This window comes from Peromyscus eremicus, chromosome 6, assembly GCF_949786415.1.
Source record: "Peromyscus eremicus chromosome 6, PerEre_H2_v1, whole genome shotgun sequence".
NCBI classification, from domain to species: Eukaryota; Metazoa; Chordata; class Mammalia; order Rodentia; family Cricetidae; genus Peromyscus; species Peromyscus eremicus.
In genome coordinates, this window is record NC_081421.1 from 64,906,889 (window position 1) to 64,934,824 (window position 27,936).

At 50.8% G+C, this 27,936-nt stretch overlaps 4 protein-coding genes across 4 annotated transcripts; all 4 read left to right on the plus strand.

Moving 5' to 3' along the window:
- The first annotated feature begins 833 nt into the window (after positions 1 to 833).
- On the plus strand, positions 834 to 5,186 carry S100a2 (S100 calcium binding protein A2). The gene is made up of 3 exons (XM_059264821.1): positions 834 to 938; positions 3,596 to 3,745; positions 4,934 to 5,186. The coding sequence occupies exons 2-3, from the start codon at positions 3,629 to 3,631 to the stop codon at positions 5,084 to 5,086; spliced, it is 270 nt and encodes an 89-aa protein (XP_059120804.1). The 5' UTR covers positions 834 to 938; positions 3,596 to 3,628; the 3' UTR covers positions 5,087 to 5,186.
- An 11,646-nt stretch (positions 5,187 to 16,832) lies between these two features.
- On the plus strand, positions 16,833 to 17,867 carry S100a3 (S100 calcium binding protein A3). Its single transcript, XM_059264822.1, has 2 exons — positions 16,833 to 16,973; positions 17,420 to 17,867. The coding sequence occupies exons 1-2, from the start codon at positions 16,833 to 16,835 to the stop codon at positions 17,582 to 17,584; spliced, it is 306 nt and encodes a 101-aa protein (XP_059120805.1). The 3' UTR covers positions 17,585 to 17,867.
- Positions 17,868 to 19,320: 1,453 nt separating this feature from the next.
- Positions 19,321 to 21,508, plus strand: LOC131912528 (protein S100-A4). Its single transcript, XM_059264823.1, has 3 exons — positions 19,321 to 19,343; positions 20,473 to 20,628; positions 21,251 to 21,508. Exons 2-3 carry the CDS (start codon positions 20,488 to 20,490, stop codon positions 21,413 to 21,415), a joined length of 306 nt encoding a protein of 101 aa, XP_059120806.1. The 5' UTR covers positions 19,321 to 19,343; positions 20,473 to 20,487; the 3' UTR covers positions 21,416 to 21,508.
- Positions 21,509 to 25,124: 3,616 nt separating this feature from the next.
- Positions 25,125 to 26,994, plus strand: S100a5 (S100 calcium binding protein A5). The gene is made up of 2 exons (XM_059264825.1): positions 25,125 to 25,270; positions 26,832 to 26,994. Exons 1-2 carry the CDS (start codon positions 25,133 to 25,135, stop codon positions 26,973 to 26,975), a joined length of 282 nt encoding a protein of 93 aa, XP_059120808.1. The 5' UTR covers positions 25,125 to 25,132; the 3' UTR covers positions 26,976 to 26,994.
- The last annotated feature ends 942 nt before the right edge of the window (positions 26,995 to 27,936 follow it).

Below are 27,936 nucleotides of genomic sequence, written 5' to 3' on the forward strand. Positions count from 1 at the left end.
AGAAATGAGTAAGACCCAGTATTCATCAGTGAGCTCACCATGGTGAGGGCGAGAGAAAGGGAGTATGTAAGTGAATCTGCCTAAATAGGAGGACGCTAAGGGCAGGAGGGAGGGCACAAGGCGTGCTCTGTGCTCTGCATGTGCCAGAACAGGTAGAAACGGGGTCTAGCTGGGTTAGAGAAGGCCTTTTAAGTGGTCTTCAAAGGGTAGACGAGGTCTCAGCAGAAGGAGACACCATGTGGGGCTGTGGACACATTCTGAGCAGGGTCATCAGTGAAGCCACGGGCCTTGGCTTCACCATGTGCTTGTAACCTTGTTCAGACAGAGAGGAATGGCGGGGTATGTGTGTGTGTGTGTGTGTGTGTGTGTGTGTGTGTGTGTGTGTGTGTGGAATACAGCGGGTGTTGGCATGTAGAGTGTTTCACCATGCACTTTATGGAAGAGACACAATGTAGCTTCTGAGCAGAGAGGTGCCCGCAGATGTGAATGAAGTGGCAGAGTCACTGAGCGGCCACGCTTTGTTCCCCGTGGGCCTCAGGGTGGAGAGTTTTTATTAAGCTCTACCTAAAGTAGGTTGTGATGGAAAGGGAGGTATCACTTTAGGAGGGGGGGGCATTCACATGCCTTGGCGAGGAGGTGGGGGGACACTAGGTGGCTTGGCAAAGACATAGAAAAGGACACTGGAGGACCCAAGACCCACTTGATCTGTGCTGTGCAGGCTAGTTGCCACGGTGACCCCGAGGCAGAGACCAGGGGGTCTGATTCTGCTAGCTCTCAGAATTCAGTGGTTGTCCTGCCCTCCTCCTCTCCCTTGGTGCTGCCCGGTGAGGGCCTCCACACTGGTGCTTGTGGCTTGGGGTTTCTGGCTGCTGCTCCGGCCCTGGGGAGCAGGGTGTGCCTCTGAGTCACCACCTGGGCATCTGGGCCTGGAACCATGGGTGAGTCACCCAGCACTGGGGGAACAGAGAGAAGCTGCTTGGTGTATGGAGGGGGAAGAGAGCTGGGCCCACAGGAAGGGTGGTGCCCGACTGGGGATGGATAAAGGGCAGAAGGGGGCAGTAGGGAGTCTGAAGTCTTGAGGTCAGCTCTCCCCTGAAGACCCCTCCCTTGGACACAGTGTTTATTTTTCTCCATGGAGAAGACACATTGGAGACTGGGTCTAGGCCCCTGTTCTCAGCTTTGGGTAGAGGAGTCATTCCCACCCACTCACCCCTCTGTACAATGAAGAGGAGGTCCGTGTCTCCCTTTACTCCTCTTCTGCATCCTCTGCAGACTGTTGCTCACTGCAGCTGGGCCTGGTACGGAATAACCACCATGGCTCGTTTTGAGGTACTTGTAAACACACTCACTCACCTCACTACCGTCTTTCAGAGGGATTCTGGTGCCAGGCATTTAAAGCAAAACAAAACAAACAACTAAAGCTTTCTTCGAGCTCCTGACATCCTCCTCTATATGTCTCCAGCTGCTCTTTTGGACCCCAGCTTTCTAAGTGTGGCCTGGACTGCTTCTCTCCGTCTCTTTCTGTCTCCCTTACACACACACACACACACACACACACACACACACACACGCACACACACACACACACGCACACGCACACGCACACACACACAGACACACACACACACACACACACACACGCACACGCACACACAGACACACACACACACACACACAGACACACACACACACACACACACACACGAACACAGGCTGTGAAGTTCCTACCCACTCTGTGTCCCTGAGTCCTCTGACACAGGAGGGAGCTGTGACTCACAGGCATAATATGAGAACCAGGCTTGGAATGAGTCTCTAGGCCCCAGAACAAAAGCTGCCTCCCCTCATCCCTGACCAGGCTCCCCTTTCCCACAATGCCTCTGTCTCCTTGCTGTGGCCTAGATGAGCTCAGGGATGCCCTTGGCTGGGCCTGGAGGCTCCTCCAGCTAGTGTCGAGGCCAGCACTGTCTGAGAAGGGAGTGGACCAAGAGGGAGGATGTGGGGTGGCAGGATGCCAGATTCGATCAAGATCAGGTTGGGGCAGGTTCTGTTTCCAAAAAATGAAAAGTTGGAGGTCAGGAGAGCCTATAAATCCCTACCCTGGGTGTCTTGGCCACTTTACTCCCTTCTGGGTCTTTCTGCCACCTGGTCTGGTGAGTACCTCTGTGCTGCAGCAGACCTGGGTTCCATCTTTGTCCCGCTGTCTTGATCCTTGTCTGTATAGTTTTCTCTGACTTCCGAGTGGGGTCTCCATTTGAAGGGACCCTCTGTGGAGTTGTGGATGGAAGGACCTTCTCCAGATTACTCTTCAAGGGCTTAGGGGTTACTCTGTGGCCGGGTCTGAGGTCCCTGTGTTTTTCAGGTTAGATAAGCCCATCTAGAGCCTCATTTGGGGGTTTAGGCCTAGAGGTAGGTCATGGATACGTGAGAGGTGCTTTCATAAGAATCCCTAGTTTGAGCCAGATACAATGCAATAGAGCCTAGCTGTACTCCTGCACTCAGGAGACTGAGGCAGGAACGTCATGAGGTCAAGGCCTGACTGGGCTGCATAGTGAGATGTTGTCAACAAAAGCAAACAATACTGAGTTCATTCATTTTTGCTTTTGCAACGTCTTAGATTTTATTAGGACTAAGAAGCCAGAGACCGGGCCTCAGTGCTCAGCCCACCTGGGTCCCTGTGTAGTGGCAGAGCCTTGCCCAAGGCTGCTTCCTGTGCTTTTCTGAGTGGGTGAAGGTGGGCTGGCGGGGCGGGGCTGGCGGGGCGGGGCTGGCAGGGAACACTCAAGGCTTTCCCTTCTTCCAGCCCCGGCTCCTCTGGCCTTACCCTGGAATCCACTCAATATTCTTAGAGGAATTTGGAAAAAGTGACCTCTGAACTGTGACCTCATCTCTTCCCCTTCTAGCTTGATCCGAAGATACTGGCCATTTAACTTTTTTTTAGTTCTAACCCCAACAGAATCTTTCCTGATGGGGAGGGTCTTCAATTGGCTCCATCCTGCCACGGGTCTGCAAAGAGCCAGCTTGTGTGACACAGCTCTCAGCCTGGCCGGAGACACATCTGTCACCCTATGAGAGTCCCTGGTCCGAGGGACGAAACGTTCTTGCCTAAGAGAGTTTCCCTTTAGATGGCAGAGACTCTGACTTAGATAGACTAGAGTTGGCGAAATGTTCAGCCCCTTCACGGAGCCTCAGACTTCTGGGCTGTTCCCATGGCTACTGTCAAGAAATCCTGGGAGCCCGTGGACACATTTGTGCACTGATAGGAGTCAAACTGACACCCTAGCCACCCTGCCATCTCTTCCTATGCCCCTCTCTGCCTCCCATGGACACTCAAGGAGGGAGGCCTACCCTCAGAGGTGTGTCCCTTAGGACACAAGGTTCTGCTTCAGGTGACTCCCAGACCACAGGGGAGGTATAACATCCGATTACAGTGTAAAGTGGCAGTGTGGACCCTCATCCTCAGGGAGCACACTTCCAGGGCGGGATGCAGGCACCGACTTGCCATTTCTAGAGGGGCTTGGTGAAGCAGAAGCGGGCCTTGTAGACTGGACTTGAGGCCGCAAGTGCCTTGGTGGTTGGTGTTCTTTTGTGTCTCTAGATCCAAGATGTCCAGTCCCCTGGAAGAGGCTATATGAATGTGGTTGTCAACACCTTCTACAAGTACTCCTGTCAAGAGGGTGACAAGCGTAAACTCAGCAAGGGGGAGATGAAGAAACTTTTGCAGAAAGAACTGCCGAGCACTGTGGGGGTAATTGAGGAGGCTGGGAGGGGAGAGTCCTGGGGGGGCGGGGGGGGGGGGTTGGCGGGGGGGGTGTTGGCGGGGGGGGGGTGTTGGCGGGGGGGGGGGGGGGGGGATGACGACAACATCTTTTCCTGCTTTCATTCTCAAGGTGCCTGCTGGTGCCAGTGCCAGGGTGGCGCTGGGGATCTTCCCCTTAGCTTTCATGTCTCCGGTCCCTGGGATGGCAGTTAGGTCTATGGCCTTATTAATGGCTGTTCCCTTCAGCATTCCTGAACACAGAGTCCATCGGTCTAATCCTGTTGTTTTCTAGTTGAACAGTCCCAAACTCAGAGAAGGGTAGCAGCAGGCCCACGGCCACACAAGGACATTACTAGGGCATTAATTTCTCTTTTTTTTTTTTTTTTTTTTTTTTTTTTTTGGTTTTTCGAGACAGGGTTTCTCTGTGTAGCTTTGCGCCTTTCCTGGAACTCACTTGGTAGTCCAGGCTGGCCTCGAACTCACAGAGATCCGCCTGGCTCTGCCTCCCGAGTGCTGGGATTAAAGGCGTGCGCCACCACCGCCCGGCCTAATTTCTCTTTTTTATTTTACACATTTACATGGCAAGCCGAGAAAGTATGCAGAGAAAATAGGTTCCAGCTGAGACATGCGCCCTGGGACATTTGGCACAGTGGTTACAGCTAGCCCTCAGTTTACTTCCTGCCCTATACAGACTAGTGGGGAATCCTAGAGTCAGGTCTCAAGTCTTAATGTATGAGGCAGGTCTTGCTTTTTTTTTTTTTTCTTGTTCATTTTGGGTTAATTCTCTCTCATTGTTTTGACCGGTATTCAAAAGTTTGTCTTTTCTGAATTCATCCTTGAATGAATGCCCTTGCTGACGTAGGGGGCAGTAAACTTTGGTTTTTTTCTCATCATCAAGATGAAGCTGGACTCTAGCAGAGACTGGAGTTTATACATAGTCTGAGGAATACCCAGCATCCCCCACTTCAGCAGGCATGCTGGAGACTCTTACATCATACGTTGTCTATCTGTCCTTCCTCAGTGGGCCTTCTTGGTTCCTCTCAGGGGTTTCCTGCCCACCATGAACCTGGCTGCCCAGTGGGGAGGGGAAGCTGGATGCTGATGAAAAGAGGAGGTTTTGGTAGTGGGTCGGGCAGGGGCCAGCTTGGTGACAACTCCATTCCCTGTCACCTTCAGGAGAAGGCAGATGAAGAGGGGCTAAAGAAGCTGATGGATGACCTTGATGAGAACAGTGACCAGGAGACAGACTTCCAGGAGTACTCTGTGTTTCTGGCAGCTGTCCTTATGACATGGGAAGACCTCTTCCAGGGGTCCCCAGAAGGGCCCTGAAGCAGTGTGCCACTCCCTGCCACATGTCTCCTGGACCGATAAGCTCTCTGTCTTTTTGAACTTGTGTTAAATAAACTTTGGTTTGTTCGTTTGTGGACAATATTGTAATGGCTCAGTGATGCTTTGTGCCTTGGCTGGATCAGTTAAAGGGCTGGAAACAGAAAGCTCTCTGGTTTCCAACACTTTCTGTACCCTGACTCTCCTGAGGCCAAAGGTTCTACTCTTTGGGATTTCACATAAATGAATGAGATTTTGGGAACTGAGGTAGGCTGGTAACATTTTATTTTGTTAAGAAAGATATTTTAAAAAGGCAGGTTGGGCATAGTGGTTTAAACTTTAATCCCAGCACTCAGGAGACAGGGGCAGGGACATGGCCAGGGGCAGGACCGGGGCCAAGGGCAGGGCCAGGGGCAGCAGATCTCTAGGAGTTTGAGGCCAGCTTGGTCTACATAGTAAGATCCTGCCTTAAAACAAAACAAAACAAAAACAAACAGGAAACATACAAAAAGATAATTGCCACCTACAACTACAATCATTTCCTTTCCCTCCCCAATTTCAACAGAGAAGGGAGGGTATAACCTCAGAGCATAGCACAGGCCTTACCTTTCGGGACTGTGACAGGTGAGTGGGCCTGGGAGCTGCTCAGGAGGCGGAGTTGGCCTAAGGAGTCCTACAGTTTCATTAAGGGTTCCCTTGTCAGATTCCAGGCCCTGGGCAGTGTACTTGTTGGCTAGCTCAATCTTGAGCTTACCCTCTCCCGGTTGATCTCTGCTAAAACCTCTTAGGAGCCAGCTCAAGCCAAGAATTCTTATGTTTTCTACCATTTTCCTTAAAACTGTAACCTAAGCTGCCATATGTTTTCTATCATCCCCCCCCCCCCCCCAGCTGAGGACTGAACCCAGGGCCTTGCGCTTGCTAGGCAAGCGCTCCACCACTGAGCTAAATCCCCAAACCTATGTTTTGCATCCTAAGGCATATCAGGCCGCAGTTTGAGCACATTACTTGCTGTGTCACAACAAGGGTCACCAGCTTACAATCCTATAAACTCTAGGCCCTTTAGTTCCACGCTCTCTTACCTCCATCCAATTTCATCTTTTATTATTCTTGATAGGTTTTGATAGCTACTGGGTTTTGTACTAATAACACAAGCGTTCGGAAGTTACCCAAGGACTGACCTGTGGTGGTTTAATGGAACCATTTGCATTTGAACGCCCATGTGGTTAGACTTCTTGGTGGACAGTTCAAGTTTGGTTCAGTGACTGACAGAGATACCCTACTAGCTACCTGTTGCTGTATAGTGAACCATTCTAAGACATGGTGGGTGAAAACGTAACGTTTATGTCTCTCATGGTTCTGTGGGTAGGTTGGAAATGGTTGTGGGAGTCTTACTTGGGGTATCTCAGGCAGTTGTAGGTGTGAGTTGGGGCTGCAGTCACCCAAGGGTGCTCTCTCAGCATACTTTGCACTTGGTGATGGCTGTGTGGCTGGAGCTCAGACAGAACCACCAGTGTGCTGATAGATTTATGTCAACTTGACACTAACCACAGTCATTTGAGAGGAGGGAACCTCGATTGAGAAATGCCTCCATAGGTTTGGGCAAGCCTTTAGAGTATTTTCTTAATTAGTGATTGATGGAGGAGAACCCAGCCCATTGTGGGTGGTGCCATCCCTGGGCTGGTGGTTCAGGGTTCTATAAGAAAGCAGGCTGAGCAAGCCATGAGGAGCAAGCCAGTAAGCAGTTCCTCTTCATGGCCTCTGCATCAGCTCCTGCCTCCAGGTTCCTGCCCTGGTTGAGTTTCTGCCCTGGCTTCCTTCAGGGATGGACTACAGGGCAGAAGTGTAAGCCAAATGAAGTCTTTCCTCTCCATCTTGCAGTTTGGTCATGGTGTTTTGTTGCAGCAATAGAAACCCCGACTAAGACAATCAGCTTACCGTATCCCTCTCCAACAGGGTGTCAAGAAGGTGGGCTTCTCTCTTCTTATAACCACGAAAAGAGACCATTTGTCCCAGACGGCCTGCCTGGCCCTGTCTCCCGGCTCTAGACATGTAGGGAGGACAGAGCACAGAGAGCAAGTGGCTGTCACATGGCCTCTCACCTGGCTCCTTCCTCTTCAGAGCTCTGTCTGATCTACTCGGCAAGTGGCCCCCACACATCAGTTTCCCCGGGGAAGGAAGGAAACAAGCAGAAAAGCGCTGCCTTTACTTGTGTTATTAGAATTATTATCCATCTCCTCTTTTATTAAAAAAAAAATCCCAACTTTTTTTTCTTTCAAAGTGTCAACACAGCCAGCTAGAAGTAGCCCTATTACATAGCTAAGCCCCCAAAGATGTAGGAAAAGCCCTGTTTAGAGAGGTCACTTCTGCCATATTAGTGAGACAAAAGCTCTTGAGGAAAAAGCTTTTTGGCTCTCATCCTACTCTGTCTTCCACCTAGAGCATAGACAGTGAGACCTGGAGGTATAGCAGCCATGCTGTGGTCAGGAATCAACAAACACAGTGTAGGGGATGGTGTGCTGTAGGTTTAAAGAACAAAACAATGGAAGAGCACTGGACTTCAGATGTGTTCCTGGACCCAACCCCAAATCACCTACAGCAGACTTATTATGTAAAGTGATTAAAGTCACTGCCAGCCAAGTTTTCTACAATTTACTACTGAATAAACTCTGGATTAGTACAGAATTTGACATTGTGGATGTATCTGTGTGTGTGCACATGTGTGGACACATTTGTGTGTGTGTGTGTGTGTGTGTGTGTATGTGTGTGTGATGAGGGTGTTGTGTATGCTATGGCATACATGTGGACTCCTTTATGCGGGGTCATCCTGAATCTGAGCTAATCTTAATGATTTGTGGGATGAATAAAGTACAGCAGAAATGATGCCCTGGGAGTTCTGAAATACAGCTTACAAACCTTACAGCTTCCAGTTTAGGCTCTTGCAGGCCTCACTCTAAGATACGTTAGAAGCTAGGGCCATCCTCTGAGAAGCCCAAGCTCTGTGGGAGGACTACAAGTCAGACCTTCCTTCCCAGGGAAACTCTGATGTGTGGGGGCCACTTGCAGAGTAGATCAGACAGAGCTCTGAAGAGGAGGAAGGAGCCAGGTGAGAGGCCATGTGACAGCCGCTTGCTCTCTGTGCTCTGTCCTCCCCACATATCTAGAGCTGGGAAACCAGGCCAGGCAGGCCTTCTGGGACAAATGGTCTCTTTTCATGGTAATAAAAAGAGAGAAGCCCACTTTCTTGACACCCTGTTGGAGAGGGATCTGGTAAGTATGGGTCAGGAAGTCATGATGCCGGTAATTAGCATCCTGGGGGTAGTTCTCAAAGCTCTCTGTAAGCACATTGTCATTTCAGCCTCATGGCAATGTGAAAGGGGCTATCATTAAACCTTTTTTACAGATGGGAAAGCAGAGAGGGGCAGCTTCAGCATTTGGGGAGCGCTGCTTCTGACTAGGTGCTTGGCCTACCCATGCGACAGCCATTTAATCCTCACGGTGCCTGTACCTGGCAGGTGAGGAAGCAGAGGCCGAGAGGTTAAGGGCTAGTGTCTGGGCTTGACTCACATCTGTAAGAAAACTCCTCATCCCTGTGGGACACTGGCCTGACAGGCTGGGCCTCTTGCCTCTTTCTGAACTTTGGGCTTTGTGTGAACTGGAGGGGACCTGGCTGAATATGGTTCAGATGTACCCAGCACCTCACCCCAAGTCACAGAGAGATGGCACCTGCTTGCAGGTGGTTGGCTCTGTGAACTCTGATTTCTTTTGGTGCTTCATAGGTGCAGGCTTCTCAGGTTTGGATTTGGACAGTCAGTTGGGCTAGCAAGACCAGACTTACCTTGCTGCCTCTGAGGTTCCCCTCACTTGGAGAGGTTCCAAAGTGACTAACCATTCTTTTTGGTATTTGACTGACATCAGACTGTTGAATCCAGACCAGAAAGCTCCCCTCTTCTTTGTGCGGAGGCAGAGGAGGATCTGGACATCACCCTGCTTGTCAAGGATCTGTGGCCAGATTTCCCCCATTCCTCCTGGACTTGCTGCTGGATGAGAAATGTCGCAAGCTCATCTGTCATACTACCATTTTAGTGTGTGGCTCAGCCACAGAGAGCTCTCTAAGGTCTCATGGAAAGGGAGACTAAAGGCCAAGGTGAGTTAGTTATCAAATCCAAGCTGATCGTTTGCTCAGCCACTCAGAAAGGAGCCCAGGGAACAAGTAAAAAGATCTAGTTCAGAAATCCAGCAAAATGGGAAGATGGTAGGCTGGACAACACCTTAACCCAACAGTCAAGGTCCTTCTATCCTTACACAAGGGGGAAAGACGTGGGTCTTGACTAGGGAATGGCTTGAGACTTCCCTGTGCCTTTCCCATGATCTGGAATAGGACATTGAAAAGCGTGGTTGGAACACGTGCGGTCACAAGGTAGTGATGTGGCTGTAAACCTTAAAAACATCTTAGTTACTCTTATCTCTGTGTCTCTAGCCTTGAAGCAGGAGGAGAGGGGTCTTGTCCTGGGAGTCCAGACAAACATTCATTGAATGACTCACATGTCTACGTGCAGAGTTCAGCAGAATCAGACCCAAAGACTAAGGTAGAAAAGGAGACAAGCACAAATGGTGGAGGTTCCTAGCATTTCCACCCTCCTTTATTTATTTGTGACAAGGTATTGCTGTGAGAACTAGGTTGTGCTCAGACTTGCAGTGATCATCCTGCTTCAGCCTTCCTAGTTCTCAGAGTACAGGCATGCAGTGCCAAGCTTGACTTCTTCTTGTTTTAGTCATCCATCAGACACTCCTGGGGGCCAGAGGGGAAGTGCTTACAGGAAAATGGCTTTCAAAGAAGTCCTTGAAAAATACCCTAGATGACTTTTTTGTTTTGTTTTTGAGACAGGGTTTCTCTGTGTAGCCCTGGCTGACCTGGAACTTGCTCTGTAGACCAGGCTGACCTCAAACTCACAGAGACCCTCCTGCCTCTGCCTCCTGAGTGCTGGGATTAAAGGCGTGCACTACTACTACCCAGCACCTAGGTGACTTTTTAATTAATTAATTAATTAATTAATTCTATGTGTCTTTTTCACCATGTATCTTGATCCCATTCATTTCTTCATCTCTTCATGTCTGCTCTCTGCCCCTGCTGCTCCCCCAAATAAAACAAAATTTAAGAGAAAAAAAATAAAAACAATAAATAAAAAAAGGGAAAAAATTAAAAATCTCGTTTTGGAAGCTGCAGTGTGATACAGTGAGTCATACTGTAAAGCCTTTGCCCATATATCTTTACTTGCCAGTATTCATTGCAAAGAGTCATTGGTGTAGTTCGAGGCCTCTGGTTTGTACTATACTACCTGCTTGGCCCTCACTAGGACTCTTCCTGGCTATCCTGTTGTTACCTTGTGTTGTGGAGATCCTGCACCTTTGGGTCCCTCGGTCAGGTCCCTTCTCGTGCTCCCGCAGATCATAGATGGGGTGGATATTGGGACGGGCCCATTTGTAACCCTAGGCCTGGGCCTGGGCAGCTGTAGGGTTGGTCCACCAGATGAGAAATGGGGACAGCTCTCCCATGGTTACAACTCTGGGGCTGGCTCACCCACACCTGTGCTAACAGGGTTGGCTCTCTTGCTCTTGTGACCGCAGGGCCAGCTCTCCCATCTGCCTCAGGCATTAATGGGGGTGGGGCTGGGCTAGGTGACTTTTATCATTTTAAGTCAAACATGAGAGATGTCAGTTGAACTAGGAGACTTGCTCACCTCATTACCTCCAAAGCTGCTGATTTTCAAAGTCAACTAAAAGCAAGCAAAGCTTGAATTAGATGCCTCCGCATGTAAGAGCATGTATTGTTTACACAGAAGAACTGAGAGAGTTTGGTTCTCAACACCCACATAGCACTCAGTTACGGGTTCTGGGACAATGGTATGAACTGGTACCCCATTCCACAGCTTCCACGTGGGTCACGTGATCTCTACCGACCCCCTGTTCTCATCTGTGCAGTGAACACAACCAGCCTTTGGCTTGGTTGTCAAAACAAGCGATAGATCTAACCTCTGCAGGCTCTTCTGGGTCCAGTTTCGATTCCCTTCTTTCCCTTTTCCCAGCTCCAATTCTGTAGCTTTGGCTCTGGCTCCAGGGTCCTCGCTGGCCCCAGTGCTGGTCCCCGTAATCGGATACCCCTTCCCGTATGTTCTCCGTACTTGGCCTAGAAGATCAGAAAGGAGGTCAATTGTTTCGGTCAAGTTCATTTAACCTCACGGGGCTATTGGATTTGGTTGGTCACTCTGGCCCTAGGGCTAAGGCCCCTTTGCCAGAAATAGAACGTCCAGATTCTTGGGACACTATCTTATTTTGCCCTGAGGTGCAGGACCAGACACTGCCCTTTAGAGGGGTGATGTGTTTTCCAGGGATCTTAGGCGATGGTGGTGATAGCGAGGAGACAGAGGGGGAGCCAGGGAGAGTCAGGGTTTCAGCTTGTAAGAAGTCCTGCCAGATCGGCCAGCATCTGCTTTCACCTTTTGCTCACCCTCTTGCTGATCCTCTGAGGCCAAGCTCCCCAGTCTCGCTCCGCTCGGCAACAGCACATTTCTCAGCGGTCAGCTCACCTGTCCTCAAGGAGCTATGCAAAGTGAGAAGCCTTGGTACAAGGTTCAGCCTAAGGGTGGGGGTGGAGCAGGTGGACAGGAGAGAGTGGGAAGGAAGGAGGATGGCCCTAGTCCAGGCCTTCGAACTGGGGTCCACTGCTGTGCGTTGGGGGTCACTGCAGAAAGGGGTTCAGGGTAGATGCTGGAAAACTTCCAGTAGGGCAGGGAGATTCCAGGCACTTTAAGAAGGGTTTTTTTTTTGGGAACAAGGGAAGAGAATTTAGAGTCCTGACCTCCATCTCTGTGGCAGCAGAAGCTGAGTAAGATGATCTGGTGAGGAAGGGCTGAATCTTTCTCTCCCCTCCTCCATCTAGGGAACTCAGAGTGTGTTTCGAGTTAGACTTGGGGGCCAGAGCCCTCACATTGCCATAGTAACAACTAGTAACAAAAAGTACTTTGAAATGTATTTTCTTTCTTTCTTTTTGAGACAAAGTCTCACTATGTCGCTCTGACTGGCCTGCTGTGTACGCTAGGCTGGGCCTGAACTCACCAAGATCGGCTTGCCTCTGCTGTTTAAGTGCTGGGATGAAAGGCATGTTCCACCATATAAGGCAACACTTTGGATTCTTAGGGCAAGAATCCTCCCAAATCCTCTTTGGAGGTAAGGAAATTAAATTTCTAACAAGATAAAGGACAAACATCTGGAAGTCAGGTGGTGAGGAAGGGTGTGGGGTTTGAATGAAGGCCCAATGAAGTGTTCTTTCCATGTACATCCTCCAACCCCACATCTCTAGGCAGACAAGTCTCTTAGCCTCTCCCAGCTATCTCCTCACAGACAAAGATGCAGTGTTCTTAGGAGCTGTGGCGGTGCCCAGAAACATGAAAGGCTGCCGGCTAGAACATGTGCTCAGGAGCTAGGCTGTTGGACTCCAGCAGCTTATTAAACAGGGGTTTGTTATTGGCTGCTTCTCCCACTAGATCGTCATCCCCCTTGAGAGGGACTGTGTCTCTTTTGTTTATGCTATACCCCGGATGCCTAGTATCAGTGCCTCTAATGACTTGTATGAACAGTGACTAGCAAGTTTGCCATTCACTGGTTATATGACCTTGGGCAACTCATTACCTCTCTGGGTTAACAGTTACCAAGCCCTTACTATATTCTAGCAACATTCATTCTGTGTGCCTCGCTTGTGCTAACTCAAACTCCACAATGACCCTATGAGATGGTTACTATGTCTATTTCCATCAATGAGGAAAATCAGCTCCCAAGAGCAGAGATGACAGGCTTAAGGTGGCTAGTAGCAGGTGGGAATAAGTCATTGACCTAGAAGCAAATTAATTGCTGGTCCACTCTGGCCCCTCCTTCTGCTGCTCTGTGACCATCTCTGTCCTCTGTCCCAAACTGCTCATAACTTCTTGCCAATAAAACATGGTTAATCACAGCTCTTCCTTCCTTCTGCCTCCATTGCTCACTCCCCTCACCCACACGGCTGGCAACCTCTGGGAGGAGATGGTGGCCCAGGGAAAGCTGGGTGTTGGGCCCGGGGTGAGGTCAAGGGCTGCCCATACATGCATGAGGGTTTTGTCACCGGTGGGCGGGAAGGCAGGCTCCTCTTCTTCCTGCACTCTTCTGGGTTTTCTTTCTGTGAAACAGGGAAGCTGAGGGGTGGGGAGAGCGCAGAGAAGTAGCAGAAGATTTCTGTGTTTGGTCAACGGTAGTTTCCGCCTATGCCAGCTAAGAACAGCAGGAAATGCTGGACAAAATTAAAATGATCTTTTTCACAACATCAAAGAACAACAACGTATTAAGAAAAACCCAAACCAGACATGGTATCACACGCCTTTAATCCCAGCACTCAGGAGGCAGAAGCAAGCGGATCTCTGTGAGTTTGAGCCAGTCTATTCTACATGGTGAGTTCTAGGATAGCCAGGGCTATGTAGAGAGACTCTGTCTCAGAAAACAAAACAACAAAACAAGCCCCATTGTGTCTGGAGAGATGGCTCAGAGATTAAAAGTACTTGCTGTTTTTGTAGAGGAATCAGCTTTTGTTCCCAGCACCCACATTGTGGCTCACAATCAGCTATTACTCCAGTTCCAGGGGATCCGACACCCTCTTCTGACCTCCTGGGGAGAAGGCATGTGTTATACAGATATGCAGGCACTCACCCACATAAAATAAATATAAAAACATCTTTAAAAGAAAAAAAAAACAGTTTCAAAAGAAGAAGAAGAAGAAGAGGAAGGAGAAAGAAAGAAAGAAAGAAAGAGAGAAAGAAAGAAAGAGAGAAAGAAAGAAAGAGAACCACATCAGAATTTTAAGTGATGGCCGGAGAGATGGCTTAGCTGTTAAGAGTGTGTACTGCTTTTGTAGAGGACCAAGTTTGGTTCCCAGCACCCACATTAGGTGACTCACAACCACCTGTAACCCCATCTCCATGGGGACTCAATGCCTATGACCCTTGTGGGCACCTGCACTAATGTGTACAACACTCATGCACATATACATAAGTGAAGATAAAAGTAAATCTTTTTGAAAAAAACAACAAGAATACAAAACAAAAAACGTGTTAAAAAATGCTTAAGTGATAGCAAAATCTGTAAAGTTGAGTAGGGCCAAGCCTAAACTTGAATTTAGGTTTGATGATCTGGGGAATGAGGAAGATGTGAGCTGAAGTCCAGGGCTCACAGAGGAGGGGGCACAAGTAGAGAGGTGATGCTGAGCCCTCAAGGGACAATACCCTTAAGCTAAAAGGCAAATGAATGCTCTACCCCCAGGACTGCCTGCAAAGTTGCCCCAGTGTAGAGCAGAGCAGCAGACTAGGAACCAACTTCCTCAGGGGATCGGGAACATGGCCAGCTCTCACATGACTTTGTGGCCCAAATTCATCCATATCACTGGGAGCAGAGAGGCAAGAAAGTTCCAGCCCCGACAGCTGGAGGCTCCCTAGGAACACCCTTCCTTCTAAGTTTCAAAAATACCTCACAACAATTTCCTCCACTGAAATAAGCAATTCACAGCCCAAGGCCACCAAACACTCAGTGGTCTGGCGGGGCAAAGAGGATGTCCCATGGCCTCAGACTTCTCACCTGTAAATAAGGGCCTTAGCCAGATGGTCCCAAGGTCTCCTCCCCTGTACAGGGACTCAGGAGGTACAACCTAAGAGAATCCAAGGTGGGCTCCCATTTTGTATTCTGGGTTTCTTTCCAATAAAGAGCTCAGGAGAGGGATGTGTGTGGCTGGAAGATGCTACCAGGAAGCTGTCGCCAGTTCCCAGCTTTGGGGAAGGGCAGAGGGGGAATGAGTTGGGAGTGGTGTCTGAGACTCAGACTGGGCCTTTGATGTGTGCGTTGCTAGGTGGGTGGTGGGCCTGTAATAGAGGCTACTGAGGGAAGAAGGCAGGGGACCCTGGGGGCAGCCTCAGTGTTGACCTACTTGAGTCCTTATAATTGCTCCCTTCATCTCCCGAGAGGCTACAAATAGGGACGTCCAGTTGTTAGGCTCCACAGCTGAAGAACCAGCAGCAGTGGTGAGTGTGGCTGCTTGGGAACTGCCTGGGGCTGGGGTTGGGGCAGCTCAGGGACCCCTCAACGGCTAGCCTGTTCCTGGGTACAGGGCCCTGTTGTGGGAGCAGAGAGTTTATGTTAGCAGGTGATGGGCTGAGGGAAACTGGACATGGTAAACTCAGAGGTTCCCCTGAACACTAAGGGGCTGTGAGGTGGTTTGGCCTGGGGAGTGTGCGCAGCCAAGATCTTGTACTGATGTGGGACAATGGGCTATCTATGGTTCTGGTGCAGCCCTTAGGGAGCTCCTCGCCTCTTTGCTTCATTCCTGGGGATGAGTTGGGACAGGCTAGGGCTGCCAGGAAGGAGAGGATTCCTGTGAATCTTCAAGCCCCAAGCTTCTGAAATAGCAGCTGAAGTGGCGCCAGGCGGGCTGGGAGGAGCACAGGACTCAGAGGAGCTGAGCTCTGGGGATCATGGCCCTTTCCTCTACTGGGAACGTGGATCCTTGTTCCAGCCCTGGACTGTCACAAAGTAGACTCCTCCAGCAATGCTTGCCCCTTCAGCCCCCACCCCCCTACTTCCTTGCTGGCCATTCGCTCCCAGCGAGGGAACTCACCAAGAAGAGTCTTGGCTCTGGCTGCCCTGTGTTGCAGGACTCCAGTCCCCTGAGGGAGTCGAGAGTGAGTCATTGGACTCCCATGGAAACTATTGCCTTCCTGCCTGCCCAGGGTTTGCCCAGGCTGGGTGGGCAATGGAAGGGGACAATAGAAATGGGGGCGGGAGAGGGAAGGGGTCCTAGGAACTACTTCCCTTCCATCAGAGTGGGGGCCTCTTCTCAAAGCCTTCTGTCTTAAGACACCCCCCCCCCCCCCCCGGGGAATGGAGGGTGGCTATAGGATAGGGCAGGTCATAGACGAATAGATCTATGAGCTGATGGACTCCACAGAGAAGACCTGGCCCATGTTTCTGACTAGGCCTGTGAGACTGGATTAACCCACTTTACAGATAAAGACAATTGAGACCCAGAGAGAAACAGTTCACCCAGGGCTGCAGAGTGAGCAAGAGGAGGATCCCCAACTGCAGCTTCTTTGGGTCAGGGAAGGAGGCATAGTGAGGTGGTAGGGGATCCCCTCAAGCTGACCATCCCTGCTGGCACTAGCCTCACCAGGGCAAAGAAGCACTGGGCGGGGATTTCTACAGGATGGACCTCCAGGTCCCCGGGATTTCTACAGGATGGACCTCCAGGTCCCCAAGGGGCAGAGGCTTCTAGGACCAGGCGCTGCATCACATGGTGTCCAGTGGGGGACTGAGAGTTCCCAGGTGTTTGGGTGAGAAAGGACCGGAGTGAATCAATCCTTAGGGAGGCCCACGGTGGGGGTTGAAGGTGATGGGGTAGGATATTCTGTTCCTGAGGAATTTATGGTAATGCTGGGGAAATGAAACTTCTGTCCAAAAAATCACAACAGGCACAATGGGGAGGTAAATTGGTGTGTGTGTGTGTGTGTGTGTGTGTGTGTGTGTGTGTGTGTAAGCAGTTGTCAAGGATGGCTGCTCAGAGAAAGGGGAACTTCAGCACGGTAGAGATTGACAGGTCTGGAATTAGCTCCTGGGAAACACTGAGGGGGAAGAGTGATGGCCTGGCTCTCCTTGTGTGTCACATCCTTGTTTTGTGACAGTGAGGATGACCCGGCCCCTGGAGCAGGCAGTCGCTGCCATCGTGTGCACCTTCCAGGAGTATGCTGGGCGCTGTGGGGACAAGTACAAGATCTGCCAGTCGGAGCTCAAGGAGCTGCTGCAGAAGGAGCTGCCCACCTGGACCCCGGTGAGCACCCTCATCCCTCTCCCCGCCAGCGGAAGGCACCACTTGGACTCTGCAAAGAATGGCCTGGGGCCAAACACCAGCATAGGGCACCCAGAGGGAGAGACTGGACGGTGGGGAGGGGACATAAGGAAGTGAGCTGACATGGCTGCCCGAGCCTTAGCAAAAGAGGATGTAAAGGAGGGTGACAGTCACTTTTACCGTCCTGTGGATAATACCTAACTCCTAGCAGGCTCTCCATAGCAAGGAGTCGGTGCTCAGCAAATGCGCTGAGAAGCCGGGCTGGGAAATGGGTGTCTTATCAAGATGCGTAGGGTGAGGTTGGCCCCCCCCCAGGAGGGGGTGAGTTGGAAGGGGGGAGGTCCACCCTTAGGAGGGGGGTGGTGTGGGAAGCTGCTTAGGCTCCTCATCTTGGTTTTCCTGATCTTCCCTTCTCATCCCTTCCACAGAGTGAGTTCCGGGAGTGTGACTACAATAAATTCATGAGTCTTCTGGATACCAACAAGGACTGCGAGGTGGACTTTGGGGAGTACGTGCGCGCACTTGCCAGCCTTTGTCTCTACTGCCACGAGTACTTCAAAGACTGCCCCCCTGAGCCCCCTTGTCCCCAGTAGCCTCTGATCCAGAGGGGCATGCCATCCTGGAAGGGCAGGGTCTGCTCTAGTGCTCCGTCTTTGTCCCTGAGGTGGTCCTGGGTGTGTAGTCACACCCTTCCTACCCTCTCTGTGGGACCCTTTTAATCTGGACTTAACCAGGTCCCTGATTTGCTAACTCTGGCTACTCATGAGTACTTTCCTAGGGATGCCAAAGTAGTGAGGGGTGGAGCAGTAGCCAGCCTTTGCTTCTGTTCTTGGGAGGGAGAACATCTCTGCTCCCACTTTGGAGGCTCAGCCATGTGCACACAATTGGGACCACTGTGGCAGGGGCCTACTCAACTCCTAATAAAGAAATGTCAGCTCGGCTTGGTCTGGTTCTTCTGATGGGACACACGGGACTTTGGGATGGAGTCCTTGGGAACCTTTGCTCCTCTACGCTCATTACCACTGGAGCAAGGAGGCTGAAGGCAGGGCCTTCGAAGGCAGTGGCAGACTCCACAGGAATGCACAGGTCTCAGTGTTCAGAGGAGGGTGGGGCCGATATAAGGCCCCATCAGGTGAGGCTGGGGGTCTTTGTCTCCACTTCTCTGTCCCCTGTCTTGAGGTGGAAGCCCTTCCCTTGGGCTTTCTAGGAAGGCAGGGGCTCCTTGGGAGGAACTCAGTACTTGTGATGGGATGCTCCAAGGAGGGTGTGGCTGTGGTTGTGGGTGTGGGTGTGGGTGTAGCTGTGGGAGACCAGAAAGCAGCAGTAATAGGATTAGGGCCTCTGAGATACTTCCTTCCAGTCAGGGAGAGAGGCTTTGTATTTATTGGAGCGGGGAGGGGATACTTGGGGCAATCAGTCCCCATCTCTGAAACCACAGCCCCCTGAGGGCCCCAAATCACCATTTCTGACCCTCACTCAATTCCCGTGTTTGTACCCCATCCTTAGAGATTAATCCTGACTCCCCATTTTATCTGTTTCTCCTCTAACTCACTTCTCTAAGCTGAGCGTTCAACCCTGAATGCTCCCATCACCCCTGATACCCTCACTGGACCTTCCACCCATTCATGATCCTCCAGACCTCACTACCGCCCTAAGTCCATCAAGACCTCCTATGCATCTTTCCTACTTAATACCCGGGGTGGTCCCAAGGCCTCTCCTGACTTGCTAGTCTTCACTCTGGATCTTTGTAGCGGCAACGCCCGCGTTACCGATACCTGTTCACCATATCCGAGCGAGGGGCTGCAGATTAAAAAATAAGGGACAAGAGACAGCGAGTCATTCGCCATGGCTGAATGCCGAATGCCTTACTGATCATGACAGAGAGATGTTTTGGTTGGAGAGAAGGGCTGACCGACTGTCCCACTGGCTGGGGTCACCTTCCCAATTCCAGGGCCACACATTTCCAGGGCAGTTTTCCACCTCTTGCCCATCACCTCTCCATCTCCTTTCCTGTGGCCCACATCCCATGCCCAGGTTGCCCCTTCTCAAAACTTCCTAAAACTTGGACTGAGCTGCAGCTACTGGTTGGTATCTATACCATTCAGGTCTCTGCTGTGCCCACCAGGGCTCACTCACTGCTCGCCTGTGCCTGCTGGGGAGCAGGAAGCTTGGTTCCCAGACTGGGCTGATGGAGGGGGCTGTGACATTTACTACATCAACCAACAGCAGGAGCACAGTATTCATGCTCCCCCTCCATCCCCTGCAGGGGCAGGGCCTGGCGGGGTATAAATAGGGCAGACATTTGGGCTCTCCCCAAACCTCTCTGTTCAGCACTTCCTCTCTCTGGGTCTGGTGAGTTGGGTTGGCCTGATAGCAGTGTTAGCTGCTGAGACTGGGACAGGAGAAAGGGAGGCTGCTGGGGAGACAGATGTTTTTAATAGATCCAGATGTGGAGGCTCGTGTGTGTGTGTGTGTGTGTGTGTGTGTGTGTGTGTGTGTGTGTGTGTTGCACAAGAATGAAAACCAAAAAAGAGTGAATAGATGGCATTTGAACTCTCAAGAGTTTCTGAGATGCTACAGTGTATGTTTGTGTTCGGGAGCCGTGGGTAGGTACCCTGACAGTCAAGCCAATGTATGCAGGAAGCAGGTGCAGGAAGCAAAGCGAAGGAACCTGTAGGCTTTTAAACGTTGAAATTACAGTTATTTACTTGTGTGCACGCGTGGTGTGGGTTGGGGGTAGGGGGCTCATGCCGAGGTGCACTTGCGGAGGTCAGAGGACAACTTGTGGGAGTCAGTCTGTTCCTTCTACCGTGTGGGCTCTGGGGATCAAACTCAGGCCATCAAGCTTGGTGGCAAGCACCTTTACCCACTAAGCCATCTTTTAAGCAACGCTGTAGGCTTTTGTGTTCATAGTGTGTTTTGTGTTCATATTAGTGTCCTATGGACATATAGCAGCACCCAAGACCAGGAGAGCCCGGCTTCCCCACCCTCCCCTTATGCCCCTACCTCTGCCACCTCATCTCACTCCTCCCTAAGCTGGTCACCAGGCAGCTGGGTTTTTTCCGCTGTAGGGCCCTGGGCAGGCAGCCAGCAGCCACGCCCAACGCCGGGAGGGAGAAGAATGGGTCAGAGCCTGGTGCTTGTGGTTGAGTCGTGGGAGTGAATGAGCTGAGTGAGGGATGGAACACTGCTGTTGTTGAGGCCAGGGCTGAGGGAGGCCCCCAAAAGCTGCTGGCACGAACCTCCAGAGCTTGTGTGGTAGGCTCTTCAGAGCCCAAAGCATACATGACCCTCTTGCCATCAATGGGCCCCACTCCTCTGGGAGTGAGGACAGTCCCCTGAAGTGCTCCTAGAGGGTAGTTTGGAATGGAGCACTTAAAATGGGGCAGAATGAGTCTATGAGTACAACGCCACATAGCCAGTTCCTGAAACACTGTTGGTGTGGGTTGGGAAAGGCTACCTTTGTGTCTCCTGCCTCTAGGTCTCAACTGTCACCATGGCATACCCCTTGGAAGAGGCTCTGGATAGGATGGTGTCTACCTTCCACAAATACTCAGGCAAAGAGGGTGATAAGTTCAAGCTCAACAAGTCAGAGTTGAAGGAGCTGCTGACCAGGGAGCTGCCTAGCTTTCTGGGGGTGAGTGGGTCCTGCCTGTGTGTTTCATGTGTTGTGCATCCCCAGGAGGAGGATGGGGCTCTGGTAGGCACTAGCCTTGAGGCAGTGCCTGGCTACCACTGGCCTATATCCCTAGGGTGGGGAGATGGAGGCCAGAGAGCTTGCTCCAGGTGCTTGGTGTGAAACCACAGTGAAGCATCTACCTCTCACTAGCCCCCAGCTGAGAGAAGGCTTAGAATGACCACAACTGAAGAGATATAGGAAAACCAAAACAACTGCCTAAGGTAGTGTCTGAAACTGCAGCCTGGATCAGGACTATTGGCAATAGAAATTGAGTTTCTGTTTGTGAAGACACGATTGTGGAGGCACACGAATACCTTCAGATCCTCCCCTCAATAACACTTTGCATTCGCTGATGCTTCATGGTCATGGCTGTTACCTAATGAGATAATTAAAGCAAGCATCCGGAAGATGTGGTCTCACCCTTTCCAAGCTATCCCAAGTGCTCATCCAAGGAGCGTCCTCCTCTATATAGCTTAGCCCCAAGGCTGCCGAGGAGTGCCTGGAGGCCTTCTCGAGCTCCTGGCTGGAGGCAGAGATCTAGCTTGGGTTTGGCTTCTAATTGTGCTTCTTCTACCTCCAGAAAAGGACAGATGAAGCTGGATTCCAGAAGCTGATGAGCAACTTGGACAGCAACAGGGATAATGAAATAGACTTCCAGGAATACTGCATCTTCCTGTCCTGCATCGCCATGATGTGCAATGAATTCTTTGAAGGCTTCCCAGACAAACAACCCCGCAAGAAGTGAAGACTCCTCAGATGAAGTGTGGGGGTGTGGTCTGCGGGGGGTGGGGGTGGGGGTCTTCCCCATTGGTTCTGGGCATAGTGCCTTACTCTGGTTTCTTCACACATGTGCACAATGCTGAGCAAGTTCAATAAAGAATTTTGAAACTATGAGCTGTCGCCTAAGAGACTGGAGATTGTGGGTTGAGGGCTGAGGGAGGGTACGTCACAGAGTAGGGGTAGAGACTGCTAGGAGTTGAGCTGGAGCTTTGTGGGGCCAAAACCAGAAAAGGTTGAGGAGGAGTAGAATGGCTGATTTAGTGTGCATGCAATTGTGTGTGTGTGTGTGTGTGTGTGTGTGTGTGTGCTCCCACCCACATACATGCAACAAAGCAAGATCTGGGAACACTTAGGGAAGAAGCCACCAGAGGCTTGGCTTGAAAGACTCCAGATGTGGGATGTTAGCCAGCCTACCACCCTCCCTCCTCTCTCCAGAACTGCCTTTGGGCTCAAGCTGAAGTTGGGATGGGATTGAAGGTCACATCTGTTGCTGGTTGGAGTCTGGAGGGAAGACAACAGGCCTGAGTCACAAGGAAGGAGTCTTGAAGCCAGAGAAGGATGGGGAGGTAGACTGGCACTCATCCTTGACATTTACAGTCCAGGTCTTGCCCTGTTACCCATTCCAGCTCACGGGCCTTCAAACAGTGGATTAATCCTTTCCTGTTCATGGTTAGATAAGATGGGCGGTATAGAGGGGTCATTTGTAGGCACACAAGAGCCTCTCTCTCTTTGAGAAGAGGTCTCACTCCTATAGCCAAAGCTAGCTTTGACCTTCTGATCCTCCTAGCCAGCGTCTCCAGTTCGGGGATTGCAGATGTGTGCTACCATGGCTGACTGAAATAGCCATTCTCTTAACATACTGTCTCAGCCCTCAAAGGGCTGTGGGACAAGAGCTACTAAGAATCATGTTGCTTAGAAGGGGAAAAGGGACCTCAAGGAGAATAAGCGGGAGGTGGGGTAGTGGCCAGGTGGGATTGAAGGAGATGATGGAGGAGGTGCCCATAGTTTTAGAGATGTAATTTTGGCCATACAATCTGGTAAAGAAAATCAAGATCCCCATCTCCTCACTCTCTCACCCCTAGAACGTGAGGCAACTACTGCTTCCCCTTAGGGTTAGTGGTTCCAGGGTGCAGAGAATGGGACTGAGATTAGACGTCAAGCCCTTGCCTGGGTGATATGAGGGTGATTAAGGAAGGGTACACGGAAGCTGCCCTAGGGCTGGCAGGTTTGCTCCTGTTGACCTCAGGCTTCCCTTCTCGTCATAGCGTGCTCTTCTCTCCAGCCTCAGAGGAGTGGGGTAGGTGACTCAGATGTTCCCTTGGAGTTTGACTGTGGAGACTTGGGTCCAGGCTCAGCCCGTCTTCTCTTTTTTTTTGCGCTCCCAGTCAATCTGCCCATCTTCCACGGGAGTGTGTTCCCTGGAGCCTCGTCCTGCATCATTCTCTGCTTTTGGAAACTGCCGTTGCTTAGAGACAAGTCCCAGCTGTATCACTAGTGTACTAGCTGTGGTGGGGTGACAGGGGGCAGTGGAGAGGAACTAGGCAGGCTAGGGTGGGACATCAGCCAGGATTAGGGGCTGTGCCCACATATATACATATATATATGTATATGTATATATGTATATATATACATATACACATATATGTATATACATATATACATATACATATATATATGTATATATATATATACCCCCAACCAAATTCTGTTCCTAGAGTCAGTGTGAGTTTTCCCAGCATACGGGACACTCACCTGGACCCCTAAGCCATACATGACTATACCTTAAACCTGAGCCTCTTCCCCAGTCCACAGTCTCAATCCAGTCCTGAGCCTTTCTTTGAACCTCTTCCCCAACCCCAGATTCTTAGTCCTCCAACCCAGGAGTCTCTGACAATTATTGACCAGCTTTTACTTTGTGTTGGCTGGTGACTTTAGCTGACTGTCCTTGGCAGGAAATGTCTTCCTTCACTGATCCCATCCCAAGATGGGTCCTTTGTGCTCTTGGACTAGTGTGTGAGGATGGAGGGTCTCCACGCGGAGAGTAGCCTAGGATATGGGGAGATAGACGTATGGGCCACACTTTGTATTGTTTCTTTTCTGGAGAGCCCAGCTTGCCTTTTTCAGCCAATGGCTTCACCAGATGGTGAGGTTTAGTAGGAAAAATGGTTTCTGGTATTGAAAATGTGTATGCCTTGGTTAACATCCCGTGCCACCTCCAGCCCTGCTGGTAAACAGCAAGTCAAAGTTTCCAGAAGAGGTTCCCTTCAACCTTTTCTGGAACTCCTCACGTCTCTGATCCCTTCTCATTGGCCCCATGCCTCCTGGTTCCCTTGGGCATTGGGGACGAGGGAATAAAAGCAGAGGACACTGGTAGGGAGGCTGTGGCTGCAGCTTCGATCCTCCAGGTTCACTTCTTCCTTGGTGAGTCCTTCCTTCAGATGACCTTCATTTCTGCTGCACCAGCCTGGGCTAGGAAGAGTGTGACAGGATGTGGAAACCTCCACAAGGAAGGCCTGGCCTCACAAGTGGGAGTGTACTTCGGGAGGAGAGGGCAGAGTACATGGAATTGTGACTGTCATGATTTCCTGAGAATCCAACCCGAGGAGCAAGAACGCTGAGGCAGGAGGATCATGAGTTTGAGAGTAGTCATCTTAGGATACATGGTGAGACACTTGTCTCAGGGAGAGAGAGAAGGGAGGGAGGAGGTGTTGAGTGCAATCAGCAAGATGTTCCGGCAGATGCTCAGAGTCCCTTCCTTGCCTTGAACTGTGGTCCGGCTGAGCATCCATGAGGCAGGGAGAAGCTGATAGTCTGGGTGGCAGGAGATAAATGATGGGTTCAGTCCAACTCAAGAACTTCTTGGGTTGGACATAGGAGTCAGGGTAGGAGTCCCCACCCTCCTACCCAGCTCAGGGTTCTCCCCAGGATCTGCAGAAGCCTCCACTGTGGGCTTTGTTTCCTTCCTCTTTAAGGGGAAGTGGTTTTTAAGCCCGAGTTCCACAAGCTCCAGCTGTCTGCTCATTTGGGGAGTGGCTCTAGAACCACTAGAGCCATATCTCATAAGATCCTGGCCATGTCCATACCCACCCGCCCCTGCCCCTATCAGGCAATGGGTGAAACTCTCTGGGCAGTAGACTGGAGGTCACTGGGCAAGTCCAGTCACCTCTCTCCTGCTTCCTGCTGAGATCTTATCTCCCAGTTTCAGCCCCAACCCTCTCTGACTCCTGGACTCCTTTTTTGCCCCCACACCCTTACAATGAGACCTCTCCTTCATCTAAAGTGACTCAGAGGCTGGAAAGAGGAGGGTGACTAGGTGGGAACAGTGGCTGGAAAGCCAGAACCTAAACTGTGTGGGGGAAGATAAAAATCCTGTTCTTTTGAAGAGGCTGTCCTGTACCCTCTTTGCTCCTGGATCTCTTGGTCAGCATTCTTGATCAGGGAAGCCCACAGCCTCCTTTGGGGGCTGGACATTCTCACTGCTTTGGCTGCCAGTGTTTGTCATGGCTGTCATTATAACCTGTCTATATGTACAGCGATCTTCTTGTTGATGGAATTTGGTCTCACTGGGGGCTCCTGTCAATGGTGGTTGCCAAGAGGGCCTTTGGGTATGACTGGTGAGGAGCAAGTCCAGCTTCTCCAGTGCTGTGATTGTCCCCTCTCTTACCCCAGAGTGCACATCGTGATGGAGACTCCTCTTGAGAAGGCCCTGACCACCATGGTCACCACGTTCCATAAATATTCAGGGAGAGAGGGGAGCAAGCTGACCCTGAGCAGGAAAGAACTGAAGGAGTTGATCAAGACAGAACTGAGTCTTGCAGAGGTAGGTGACCATTCTCTCATACTCCACTACATATTCTGAGCACCCCTTCTGGGAGATGTCCACCTATTGCAGGGTACTCTAGCCTAAGCAAGGGGCAGGATGGCTGAAGGGCCAGAGATAGAGGAAGTGGTCGGCATCTCTGGCTACCACGGCTCTAGACCTCTGTGCTGGGGGATGAATCAGTCTTACTGGAAAGGAAGTGAGTCTGGGGTGTGCTACTACCTTTGGGAGCCTATAGGATCAGATAAAGGAGACTTTGATGATGGATTGCATAGTTTGTGTTAGGGATCTTGAGGGTCTGAGGGTTGTGGGTGCCAGGTTTGGCCGTGTATAACTCAAGGATAGGGATTCTTCTTGATTCTCCTCTGTGCCTGGCACAGCCAAGGTCCTAAGTGATGTTGTCAAGTAAACAGACTAATTTATGAACATGGGGTAGGAAGGAGAGTGCATTGGTTCCCATTAGATGGGGTGGCTGGCTAATTTGAAGGTCTATAAGATAAAGTAATTGAGCCTCAAATACATCAGAGAACTTGTCCATTGAGGCTGAGCTGGAATTCCAGGCTAGGCCTCTGCACCAACCTCCTATTTATCTTTACAATAAAGTCCCAAATCCCATTGTTTCCCCAGGAAGAAGGTTCCTGGAGTATGTCCATGGGTAGGGGTAAAGCAGGTGTCACTGTTCCCAAGCCTCTCTGTGGCTTCCCTAAGGCACGTGAAGTTCACCACGACATACACATTTTCTTTTCTTTTTGAGACAGGGTTTCTCTGTATAGCCTTGGTTGTCCTCAAACTCATTCTGTAGCTCCTGACCAGGCTGGCCTCCAATTCACAGAAATCCACCTGCCTCTGCTTCCTGAGAGCCACCATGACTGGCCTGGCATGTATATATTCAATACCAGAAACCACTCTGCTGTCCTGGAGTTAAGGAAGGTAGAGGGAAAGGCCACTGGTCCATCAGGTGCTAATTACTAGGGGACAGAGCCCCAGGGGAGGAGCCTAGTCTGGGGACCAGGGTCATGTTACAGAGAGGCTGTTTCCAGCATCCTGGGTATCAACATCCTGTATCCAAGGGAGACCTGGAACTGATTGCAATAGAGGGAGAGCAGGGTCTGCCTGCTTGTTCTACCCTAAGTAGAACTTCCTAGAGAAGCCAGGGTGTAGGGACCAAACTGGGAGGACATCCAGTGCCAGGCTGGGGCTGGGGGCATACTGGCTTCTCAGCTCCAGTGTACTGATCTTAGAGAGAAGTACATAGTCATGTCTGGGTCCTTTCCCAGCTTGGTCTTACAATATGGGCAGTCTAAGTCTGGGACTCGGATGATGCTCGTGGCTGCAGAGCCCAGGACTCAACCTGTTTTTAGTAGGCATTTGTATAGATTATAGATCATATTTTCTTTGGATGGGAGGATGTCCCAGGAGCAAAGGCTAGACTAGCCTTCCGACCGTAATTCATTTGGAATCAGCACTCAGGTCCGTGATCCCATTTGGTGTCAGGTCCTGTGGTAAAGGTATGGGTTGGGGCCAGGCTGCTGAGCAGTCTCCTTCCCCTGGGCCCTTGCAGAAGATGAAGGAGAGCAGCATTGATAACCTGATGAAGAGCCTGGACAAGAACAGCGACCAGGAGATCGACTTCAAGGAGTACTCCGTGTTCCTGACTACACTGTGCATGGCCTACAATGACTTCTTCCTAGAGGACAACAAGTGACCAGGGTCCTCTCTCACCTCACCGGGAGCTCCTTGTCCTGTCCTCTGAAGCCTCTTGAATGGCCCCTCTTTTGCCCCTGGTCTTTCTCTTTCTCACAGATGGATTCTTCCAGTAGAGAAATAAAGTCTTTTCCTTTCCATGTGTTGGTTTTGAGATGGTTTGTCTCCATTGGCTGAGGCAGGGGAGTACAAACAGATGTGTTTTGAGCCACTCGGCCTCAGGCCACACACTGGCTGCCTGTGGGGACAAAGGGTGGGGGCTTTCACCCCACTCCACTGACCATCCTTTGTTGTGGACACTGTTGGACATGTCTCGGCTTTGTCCTGCACTCCTGTGAAATAACAAAGCTGTCCCAGGCATTTGCATGCTTCCCCAGGCAGCAGAGATGCCGAGGAAACAGTGAGGAAAAGCGCTTTGGGAATGAGGCCGGGGACTAGTGCAGGGACGGCCCCACTGGTCTGATTTGGAGCATAAACCACAGGAGGCCACTCTGGCAGCCCCAGTAAAAAAGGGAGGCACAGACTTAGCACCCTTCCCACATCTGAGTGACTTAAGGAGGCTAATGTTAATGCCTCCTCCTCCTCTTCCTCCTCCTCCTCCTCCTCCTCCTCCTCCTCCTCCTCCTCCTCCTCCTCCTCCTCCTCCTCCAGCTTCCTCTTCTCAAGACTTTTCTTCAGGAGAAAACGTTCAAAACTTTTCACTTAAGATGAATAACTAAGCATGCCCGATGGGCTTGGCTCCACTGTGTGCACATTAATATGTAAGCTGCTCTAACAATGAAATTCCAGGCAGTGTCCGTGAGGAAGCGAGTGATGGTGTTAGAAATTTATTTTTGGTGGGGGAATGGTGTCTGAAATCTTTTGGACTGTGTCTCTCCCCCTTTTTTTTTTGAGACAGGGTTTTCTATAGTTCAGGTTGGCTCAAAATTCTGCCTGCTGGGATCAACGTACAGAACTAGATC